The following is an 11,362-nucleotide window of genomic DNA, read 5'->3' on the forward strand; positions in this document are numbered from 1 at the left end:
TTTTGTTCTTTTCTTTATTTTTTCATAATTGTTTTATAAAATAACATATTAAAAAAACTTGCTGACGGAAAATCACTGGTGAAATAAGATGGGGGAAGATTCCATCCTCTTCTTCTTTTTGCCCATGTACATACATGTGATCAACTATCATTATTAAGTTGTTTTTGATAAATTAAAGGTCAATAACAAATCTTTATCAAATATTTCATAACTATGTAAATCCAAATACACTAATTAAGTTGAAATTGAGAGTAAGACCTTCCTCACGTCGAGTACGAATATCTTGATGTGTTATTATTCTGAAATTTATAACTATTGTTCATGAAATTTTATATAGAGTTAGATAAAAAGGATGGGTGCTCTAACTTTCATACATGTTTAGAAGAAAAATTATATATATAATACAAGATTTAAGTGTATGAAATTTGATTTATTACTCTTTTAGCTTTTATTTAATATTAAATTTTTGTGGTATGACCGAGTCAACCCGAGTTAACCTGCAGCTCAGTTAATGAAATAATGATAACCCAAAAGAAAAGAAAACAAAGAGAATTACAAAGCCTGTTTTATATATATATATATATATATATAAAAGCATGACTGCATGTATATTAACGTGTCAAAAACATTGATCACGCATGCTCGTTACAAAATCAAGCATCAAACTTGCATAATCACCGTCTTGTGTGGACAAGGAACAAATGAATCAAGATTTAGATGAGATCTAAAAAAAAAGTACTAGAAGAGAGCAAATCACGGCAACCAAGGAAGGGTCCTAGGGGTCCAACCACAGGAGTCAAGAAGCTCAGTGGAAATTTGGGGCTTAGATTTTGATAAAGGAACAGACCAACACATCCCATTGGTTAGAACTTCCATCATCTTCTTCTTCTTGCCAGTGTACCGTGGACGTGTGATCAACGATCGAACCATGACTGTCAATAATTAATGGAATGGGGGAAGATTCCATCTCCTTAATTTATTTAATTTTTTAATTAAAACCGAGACGAACCAACCGATACGTGGGATGATTTTTTTAACGACCGATGCCGAAGACAACACTGGTAGAGCAAATCACGGCAAAGGCTTTTGATTTCGTTTCAAGCACTGTACTAATCAATAAGTTTGGATTCCTTTATTTTTGTCGATGAAATTAAGATTCCATTTACAACAGCCTCGGCACAGCTTCATCCAAATAATTGAAATATGCATGCAATAATTTTTATTTGTGATATTGATTGGATCATAACTTAATTTCCATTGATTTCACAATCATTCCAAGGAAGAAAACTTTATTGCGAAACTTCAAGGTTGCTTAAATTGATGCTTTAGCTAAAACACTAGCTCAACAACCCACTTTACACCGCAGGGCCATTTCTTCTTGTATAAAAAATAAATAATGTTGAGGTCATAGAATCAACTGAATCAAATAAGTTCATTTTATTTTAATTAGATTTTTTTAAAAAAAAAAACAATGATATTAAATAGACCAAAAAAAAGGTAATTGTGATAATCGGGCAACAAAAAACCTTTTTCAAAAAGAAAAACACAATGTACTTCAATTCCAAATTAATTAAATACAAAAGGACAAAACCGGATTTTTTTTGCCTCCAGGATGCGTTGATGAATGCCTTGCATGTGCCGGTTACGTTTTTTTTAATTATATTTTACATGTATTAAAATACCAAATTGCCCCTTATCCAACATAACCATCACCAAAATACTAGTGTGAAAAGATGAAAATGCCCTTAGACGCCACCTCCAAAAGTTTTGCTTCCTTGAAAATTTTAGTTGTTTCACTGTGCTTTTAAAATGGAAAACGATCTACTTGCGCCCCGAACAATTTGATAATTGTCGCACGTGTGCGGTGTCGCGGCGATCACCCTACCACCCTCATCAGGTGTGGTATGTATGTCTATCTTGGCAGATATGGGGAGACAAGGAATTCTTATCTCTTATCAGTGGAAAAAATGGAATGGGAGTCGCCACCTAATATTTTGGTCACTAGGAACCCTAACTGGTCTCAAAGATCGGGTACGGAGACTGATTGCGTAAAGGGAAGGTATTAGCATCTCAAATATGTCCTACCTAAGGTACGGTGCATTGTTTTATTGTCTGATAAAAAATAAGGTCTTGTTATGTTTTTTTAATTGTTGGTCCGTCTATGGTTCAAGAAAAACTCTCCTCAATAAGAAGGTTCTTATCTTATGGGGTAAAACCTAACCGTTCTAAAGTCTATAAAAGAACTATATTTTTAATATCGGCAATATGTTTTACGTATAAATTCATAATCTCAGACATTAAAACAAAACTCGAATGTTAGATCTAGAGAAGAGAAGATTTTTTAACTGATGTCGTTACAGGCTAGCAAAGCAACGGATATCAAAGACCTTCTCAAATGGATTATGTTCATGATGAGATTAGAGCTAGTTTAATGAAACAATAAAAATAAAATCTTAATATCGCACTGTTATGTTAATGACGTATTAATAATCCCATGCAGAATAATGTCATTTTATTATTAACAACACTTTCAACAACAGTTTTAACCAAACACCTTTTAATTACTTTTTATTTAATAATAATTTCAACCGCATTTTTAACAAAAACATGTATGTGAACACAACCAACAACAACTAAAAATGATTTTCTTAAACCTATTTTTTTCAAATCGTACCTGTGACAAACACACGTCACTGTTTACAAACTTTCCAAACCGTAACTATAATCAAGTAGAATATATTTTTGACTATTTAGTATAATATTAATCACACGACCCTTAATGTTTACTCAAGAAGTCGGATAAGAAGCATCCATGGCAACGCCACATAGGCCTTCGCTTGCACCGATGCCTCTTTGCATCCTCGTATACCCACTTTCACCCCAACTGGTTCCCCACGAATTCTTCACCAACCAATAATCAGTCACATCACTGTCGGTACCATATCCAATTGCAGTAACCGCGTGGTTTTGCTGTGTCCCACAATCCCCATTGAAGACACCACTTTTATAAAACTGGAAATCGTTCCCACCACCGTCAACACCAACAGATACTGGCTGTTTGGCCACAGCTTGCAGGAGAGCATTTTCATTATTCTTTGGCACGTCTTCATCCCCAGTTATTTCTGCTGCAATAGATGCTGCCTTCTCGCTACTGCAAGTGCCATCTACTCCTTGGTAGGGGTAATTATCTTCACTTGTTAGCCCTTCGTTTCGTATAATATATTGGAAAGCAGTGTCCATGAGACCACCGTGACAGCCTTTATTTCCAACATCATAGTTCACAAGTTGTTGCTCTGATAATGATATTAAGTTACCTGTCTTAAGCTTTATAATTCCTTCTATTGGTGCCACTACGGAAAATGCCCAGCAACATCCTACCATTCAACATAATTATAAATCAACGAGCAGAATCATCGAAGCAAGGATCAGAACTCTGTGAAACTTCCCGTATTTACTTATGGCAATTAAAAAATACTTATCTGCCCCATTTTCCCGATTACCTGGATAAATACCCAAACCAACAAGGTGGACGGTCATCGCGACGACGCACACATGCGACAAGTATCAACGAAAAATTCTACATTAGGTAATCATGAATTTAACTAATATTTAAACCCAACATCTCATAAAATTCCTAGCATAATAATAATTCTATTAAATATTTAACATATATGTTATCATCCCAGAATCTCACAAAATATGCAACATTAATTATGGTCTTATAAGATACAAAACACAAGGGCTCCATAATCTACTAATGTCGACGAAGCTGCAAACAGGATTTTAATATAGGTAACTAACAAACTTTCAATGCCTTGAGCATATCAACGACGTTCATTTCTTTTATTTTGCACTAACACAGCCAACCAAGTTTCAAGTCTCTAATAACTCAAATGTTAGCTCTAGAGAAGAGAAGATTTTTTAACTGATGTCGTTACAGGCTAGCAAAGCAACGGATATCAGAGACCTTCTCAAATGGATTATGTTCATGATGAGATTACATCTAGTTTAATGAAACAATAAAAATAAAATCTTAATATCGCACTGTTGTGTTAATGACGTATTAATAATCTCGTGCAGAATAATGTCATTTTATTATTAACAACACTTTCAACAACAGTTTTAACCAAACACCTTTTAATTACTTTTTATTTAATAATAATTTCAACCGTATTTTTAACAAAACACGTATTTTAACACAACCAACAACAACTAAATGTGATTTTCTTAAACCTATTTTTTCCAAACCCCAACCGTAAAAGCTACCACAATGACAAACACACGTCACTGTTTACAAACTTTCCAAACCATAACTATAATCAAGTAGTATATATTTTTGACTATTTAGTATAATATTAATCACACGACCCTTAACGTTTACTCATGCAGTTGGATAAGAAGCATCCATGGCAACGCCACATAGGCCTTCGCTTGAACCGATGCCTCTTCGCATCCTCATATACCCATTTTCACCCCAACTAGTTCCCCACGAATTCTTTACCAACCAATAATCAGTCCCATCACTGTCGGTACCATATCCAATTGCAGTAACCCCATGGTTTAGGTTTGTCCCACAATCCCCTTCGAAGACACCACTTTTATAAAACCGGAAATCGTTCCCACCACCGTCAACAGCGACAGATACTGGCTGTTTGGCCACAGCCTGCAGGAGAGCGTTTTCATTATTCTGTGGCACGTCTTCATACCCAGTTATTTGTGCTTCAGTAGATGCTGCCTTCTCGCTACTGCAAGTGCCATCTACTCCTTGGTAGGGGTAATTATCTTCACTTGTTAGCCCTCCGTTTCGTATAATATATTGGAAAGCAGTGTCCATGAGACCACCTTGACAGCCTTTATTTCCAGCAGTACAGTCCACAAGTTGTTGCTCTGATAATGATATTAAGTTACCTGTCTGAAGCTTTATAATTCCCTCTATTGCTGCCACTGTGGAAAATGCCCAGCAACACCCTACCATTCAACATAATTATAAATCAACGAGCAGAATCATCGAAGCAGGGATCAGAACTGATGTGTGAAACTTCCCGTATTTACTTATGGCAATTAAAGAATACTAGGAGTAATTATATATCCCCACTTTATATACAAACAAGTTTATGAACGTCGTTATTTATGAATTATATCAAATCGGACTCTAGTTTTTCTCAAGTCTTAATTACTTAAAAGGATCTGATATTGTTACACTTTATGGGGTCCATTTTTTTTATTTAAGATAAAAAATTTCTCCATTATTATTTTTTAACTACACAACCAAAGACGTTAGTGTTGTTATGTGACTTTATTTCTATATATATATATTATCATTCTAATCAACTTTTATTTTTTTAGCTTTTTACACTTAAAAATCACTATTATAAAAAAAAATATTCGCGCTTAATTAAATAATCATAAATCACTTAATATTTGTTAAAAAGTATTTTCAAAATATTATAATACTTATTCATTATTCTATATCTCAAAAGCTCGACAAAATTAATTAACGAAACATATTTATCTATTTTTAACATTTCTAAATATAATAAAACAACTAGTTACCAAACACTGTTTTTTACCCCACGTCACAGCAATACCAAACAAATTTTAAGGCACCTGTTAGCTATTTATTATTTATTATTCTCTAAAATATACCTCTTTCTAATTATATGTCTTTTTTTATTTTTATTGTTCAATCAAAAGATTCTGTAAAAAATCCATCAATTTAACATAAGAACTTTAAGTTTGGAATTTTTTATATATTAGTTTAAATTCTTACAAAATAGTTTTTAGTTTAGGTGCACAACCAGAATATTTGGGGTACCTAAATGAAAAACAAATAAACCTCAAGGACTCTCGAGAAAAAGCAAAAAGCAAAAAGCAAAAAACAAAATTGATATACCCAAAAGGCAACATTCCGTTTATTATGATAAATTATTAAGTATACTTACCACAAGTGCCTTGGTCTTTAACTGGGGTGACTGCACCATCATTTCTCCAATCCATTGAAGTTGGTATGTCACTTAGATTTTCATATCTAAATGATGAAGACATCAATTTGGATGATTGTCTCTTGTACCCATGATACATAGCACGAAATTCTTCATTGGTCAAGTCTGCGAATTTGTTCACACCAAGCTTGTATCCGCGGTCAGAACCGTTGTTAAATGCTTCTATACGTTCAATATTTTCCTTAAAAATCAAGTATCGTTTCTCCTTCTCTTTCATGTCTCCATAGACACGTCCATGTTGAGCCATCCATTCTTCATGCCTCTTCAACATATATTCCTGCTCATCAAGAGGACGACAAGCTATTTTTGTTGCCCATGCAGCTAAAATAAGGAGAAATGGCACAAAAATACGAGTATTGCATTTTTTTGCGGCCATGGTACGTATAAGAGTATATGCGTCTACAGCCTTGTAAGTGAGTGTTTTTTTATTGGCACAACAAATTCAAAACAAGCGCAATGGGGTTTTATAGACCCAGTTTTGTAACCAGCTTCTTTCTATGTGACTAGCCTTAATTCTACGTTTGGGGCATAGAAGACGTTTGGAGCTTTGAAGTCAAATTTGGAGTAATATGTGCGCCAATTAATTTAAAATATAAGTGTAGCATCAAGATTCGGAGTTCAAACTTCCATGATCTCAATATTTTTCTTAATAGAAAAATATTAAATTGAAAATACTTAATAGAAAAATTAAAGAAAATCTGTTTGGCTCATTTTTCTGTTTTTGATTTGAGAAACCTAAACCAAACCAAACGGCATTTTTTAAAATAAAATTTTAAAAAAAACAAATTATCTTTGCTAGCTAACTTTTTTTTTCTTTATACTTGTTTTGAAAATTTTCTTTTTATTTTTTACACTTGGAAATATTTATCACCCTATACTTAGTCTATTTATGTCATTTTTTTTTTGTTCTTTTCTTTATTTTTTCATAATTGTTTTATAAAATAACATGTTAAAAAAACTTGCTGACGGAAAATCACTGGTGAAATAAGATGGGGGAAGATTCCATCATCTTCTTCTTTTTGCCCATGTACATACGTGTGATCAACTATCATTATTAAGTTGTTTTTGATAAATTAAAGGTCAATAACAAATCTTTATCAAATATTTCATAACTATGTAAATCCAAATACACTAATTAAGTTGAAATTGAGAGTAAGACCTTCCTCACGTCGAGTACGAATATCTTGATGTGTTATTATTCTGAAATTTATAACTATTGTTCATGAAATTTTATATAGAGTTGGATAAAAAAGATGGGTGCTCTAACTTTCATACATGTTTAGAAGAAAAATTATATATATAATACAAGATTTAAGTGTATGAAATTTGATTTATTACTCTTTTAGCTTTTATTTAATATTAAATTTTTGTGGTATGACCGAGTCAACCCGAGTTAACCTGGAGCTAAGTTAATGAAATAATGATAACCCAAAAAAAAAGAAAACAAAGAGAATTACATGTTTTATATATATATATAAAAAAAAAAAAAAGCATGACTGCATGTATATTAACGTGTCAAAAACATTGATCACGCATGCTCGTTACAAAATCAAGCATCAAACTTGCATAATCACGTGGACAAGGAACAAATGAATCAAGATTTAGATGAGATCTAAAAAAAAAGTACTAGAAGAGAGCAAATCACGGCAACCAAGGAAGGGTCCTAGGGGTCCAACCACAGGAGTCAAGAAGCTCAGTGGAAATTTGGGGCTTAGATTTTGATAAAGGAACAGACCAACACATCCCATTGGTTAGAACTTCCATCATCTTCTTCTTCTTGCCAGTGTACCGTGGACGTGTGATCAACGATCGAACCATGACTGTCAATAATTAATGGAATGGGGGAAGATTCCATCTCCTTAATTTATTTAATTTTTTAATTAAAACCGAGACGAACCAACCGATACGTGGGATGATTTTTTTAACGACCAATGCCGAAGACAACACTGGTAGAGCAAATCACGGCAAAGGCTTTTGATTTCGTTTCAAGCACTGTACTAATCAATAAGTTTGGATTCCTTTATTTTTGTCGATGAAATTAAGATTCCATTTACAACAGCCTCGGCACAGCTTCATCCAAATAATTGAAATATGCATGCAATAATTTTTATTTGTGATATTGATTGGATCATAACTTAATTTCCATTGATTTCACAATCATTCCAAGGAAGAAAACTTTATTGCGAAACTTCAAGGTTGCTTAAATTGATGCTTTAGCTAAAACACTAGCTCAACAACCCACTTTACACCGCAGGGCCATTTCTTCTTGTATAAAAAATAAATAATGTTGAGGTCATAGAATCAACTGAATCAAATAAGTTGATTTTATTTTAATTAGATTTTTTTTAAAAAAAAAAACAATGATATTAAATAGACCAAAAAAAAAGTAATTGTGATAATCGGGCAACAAAAAACCTTTTTCAAAAAGAAAAACACAATGTACTTCAATTCCAAATTAATTAAATACAAAAGGACAAAACCGGATTTTTTTTGCCTCCAGGACGCGTTGATGAGTGCCTTGCATGTGCCGGTTACGTTTTTTTAATTATATTTTACATGTATTAAAATACCAAATTGCCCCTTATCCAACATAACCATCACCAAAATACTAGTGTGAAAAGATGAAAATGCCCTTAGACGCCACCTCCAAAAGTTTTGCTTCCTTGAATATTTTAGTTGTTTCACTGTGCTTTTAAAATGGAAAACGATCTACTTGCACCCCGAACAATTTGATAATTGTCGCACGTGTGCGGTGTCGCGGCGATCACCCTACCACCCTCATCAGGTGTGGTATGTATGTCTATCTTGGCAGATATGGGGAGACAAGGAATTCTTATCTCTTATCAATGAAAAAAATGGAATGGGAGTTGCCACCTAATATTTTGGTCACTAGGAACCCTAACTGGTCTCAAAGATCGGGTACAGTGGCTGGTTGCGTAAAGGGAAGGTATTAGCATCCCAAATACGCCCTACCTAAGGTGCGGTACATTGTTTTATTGTCTGATAAAAAATAAGGTCTTGTTATGTTTTTTTAATTGTTGGTCAGTCTATGGTTCAAGAAAAACCCTCCTCAATAAGGAGGTTCTTATCTTATGGGGTAAAACCTAACCGTTTTAAAGTCTATAAAAGAACTACCTTTTTAATATCGGCAATATGTTTTACGTATAAATTCATAATCCCAGACATTAAAACAAAACAAAATATTTTTTTCTTTTTAAAAAAATATTAGCCGAGTTCTCGTGACTTTAATAAATTGGTTATTAAAGCCAAAATACATGCTAATATATATATATATATATATATATATATATATATATATATATATATATTGAAGTTTTCTTTGTTGTATGAAAATATAATATGATTTTTTTTTAGTTTTGAGAGACTGGGCCGTATGCATGAAAACAAAGACATGTTTTTTTTTATGTTTTGATGAAAACCGGGTATTTTAATACCGGATTTGTATTTTTACGGTATAAAAATACTACCCGATTTTAATCAAAATGACGTAGAAAAATGCGCGAGAATATCACAAATTTTCCCAAAATGATTTTTGAATATTTTTTGACTCGGCCGCCCCGGCCCAAAAAGAGGCTGGGCTGAAATCAACCCAAAATGAAATTGGGCCAGGACCGGCCCAAAAGACAACCTTGTTGTGGCTGGACTCAACCCAGCCGCGTGGGCTGGGCTGATGTTCCAGCCCAAAAAACAAATAGCGGGTTACTGTGCATGCCACAGTAACCCGTTATATATAATTATTTTCCACTTTGCTGCAGAACGTGAATTGCTCACGTTCTGCATGCAAATGGTGAACACAGCAGAGGAGCCAGAAAAGGGGAGGAGGGAGCGTGGTGGTTGGGCCGACGGTGGCTCGTGGTGACCGTTCTCGGTGAGCGGCGACAGACGGTGATTCTTCTGCGGTTGTTCTTCTTCTCTTGGTGCAGAGACACAGTGGTCGTGCTGGAGGAGCAGACGATGGCTTCGCTGGTGAAGACGGTGGTCTCCCTTCCTCTGCGCTTTCCTTCCTCTCTGTCTCTGCTCTCTCACTTGTTCTTTCTCCTTCTCTGTTTTGTTTCGGTTTCTCCTCTGTTGCTGCTGGTGGCAGCTGTTGTTGGCGGCGCTGCTGGTGACAAGGCAAAATGACGGTGGTGCAGCTTCCAACGGTGGAGGGAGAGAAACCAGAGAGAGAGATGAGTTACTGTTCCTCTCCCCTGTTCTTTTGTTTTTCTGTTCTTTCCTTCTATTCTCTCGTCAGCTCAAGTCTTCCCCTCTATGTTCGTCTACCCTGTTTTCAAAACAATCTCTGTTCCTCTCTCAAACAATCCCCTGCTTCCTTCTCTCTATTCGGTTCTCTTCTTCAAGTTCGTTTCCCAAAAGTTTTGCCCCCTCTGGTTTCTTTTTTTTTTCCCTTCTTCTTCCCCATTTCTGCAGCTTGCTTCCTTCTTTTCTCCAAAAACAATTTCTCCTCCTCTGCCTCCCCACCTCCTTTCTCTCTATACCTCTCAGTATTTATAGCCAGCGGGAGCGAGAGTGACGATGCCTTGTCCTGTCATGGTGCAGGGCGGGGTGGCGTGAGGCAGCTCTGCACCGTCGACCCCTGCCACTGCATGGCATGATTCTCTTCTTCTTTTGGCGTGGTGACAGTGCATGCGGGTGTGGGTGGTGTCAGTGAGGGGACAAGTCGGGGGAATGATTGAGAGGGTGCGTTGCAGGGGAGAGAAACTTCTTCTTCCCCTGCCTCTGCATTGTGCAGGGGAAGAAGAAGCACAAAATGGTACTGTTTCGTGCTCTCTTCCTTCTTCTTTTTTTGATATATTATTTATTATTTTATTTTTTTGTATTTTCTCTTTTCTTGTGTTGTGATCCAAAAATGAGTTACAACAATAATAACAATAATAATGAATGGACCTTGTCCGAAGACCTCACAACCGCCAATAGCTAGTTCAATTATTTTTTATGGAAAAAGCAAAATCGTTATTACATTGTTCCAACGAACATGACCCTTGAGTCTAGGGCCATGTTTGTTTCCCGGAATTCACTTTCCGGGAAATCACTTTCCAAACTTTCCTGTGTTTGTTTGTCATTAGGAAAGTTGGTCAACGGAAAACACTTTCCGGTCAACAGAAAACACTTTGCCAGTCAACGGAAACACTTTCCGGTCAACAGAAAACACTTTCCCGTCAAAGAAAAATTTGGTTTAGTTTTCAGAAAAGTGTTTTCCCTTTTGGCTGTGTTTGTTTTCCGGAAAGTGGTTTCCGGAAAACCATTTTCCAAACTTTCCTGTGTTTGTTTGCCATTAGAAAAGTTGGTCAACGGAAAACACTTTCCAATCAAAGGAAAATTTGGCTTGGTTTTCATGA

At 35.2% G+C, this 11,362-nt stretch overlaps 2 protein-coding genes across 2 annotated transcripts; both read right to left on the minus strand.

Annotated features, from left to right (window-relative positions):
• Positions 1 to 2,787: 2,787 nt before the first annotated feature.
• LOC127905213 (senescence-specific cysteine protease SAG12-like) lies at positions 2,788 to 3,537 on the minus strand. Its single transcript, XM_052452273.1, has 2 exons — positions 3,501 to 3,537; positions 2,788 to 3,374 (listed from the first exon to the last, which is right to left on the minus strand). Exons 1-2 carry the CDS (start codon positions 3,535 to 3,537, stop codon positions 2,788 to 2,790), a joined length of 624 nt encoding a protein of 207 aa, XP_052308233.1.
• Positions 3,538 to 4,120: 583 nt separating this feature from the next.
• Positions 4,121 to 6,454, minus strand: LOC112327223 (senescence-specific cysteine protease SAG12). The gene is made up of 2 exons (XM_024599290.2): positions 5,943 to 6,454; positions 4,121 to 4,968 (listed from the first exon to the last, which is right to left on the minus strand). Exons 1-2 carry the CDS (start codon positions 6,376 to 6,378, stop codon positions 4,382 to 4,384), a joined length of 1,023 nt encoding a protein of 340 aa, XP_024455058.2. The 5' UTR covers positions 6,379 to 6,454; the 3' UTR covers positions 4,121 to 4,381.
• Between the last annotated feature and the right edge of the window lie 4,908 nt (positions 6,455 to 11,362).

The sequence above is a fragment of the Populus trichocarpa genome, chromosome 4, assembly GCF_000002775.5.
Source record: "Populus trichocarpa isolate Nisqually-1 chromosome 4, P.trichocarpa_v4.1, whole genome shotgun sequence".
NCBI classification, from domain to species: domain Eukaryota; kingdom Viridiplantae; phylum Streptophyta; class Magnoliopsida; order Malpighiales; family Salicaceae; genus Populus; species Populus trichocarpa.

Excerpts from the sequence above, each read along its gene's own strand:
- LOC127905213 (XM_052452273.1), bottom strand. The coding sequence starts at position 3,537 with ATGACCGTCCACCTTGTTGGTTTGGGTATTTATCCAG. Across the intron at positions 3,375-3,500 it reads TGGTTTGGGTATTTATCCAG|GATGTTGCTGGGCATTTTCC; the intron begins GTAATCGGGAAA and ends GTTGAATGGTAG.
- LOC112327223 (XM_024599290.2), bottom strand. The coding sequence starts at position 6,378 with ATGGCCGCAAAAAAATGCAATACTCGTATTTTTGTGCCATTTCTCCTT. Across the intron at positions 4,969-5,942 it reads TAAAGACCAAGGCACTTGTG|GGTGTTGCTGGGCATTTTCC; the intron begins GTAAGTATACTT and ends GTTGAATGGTAG.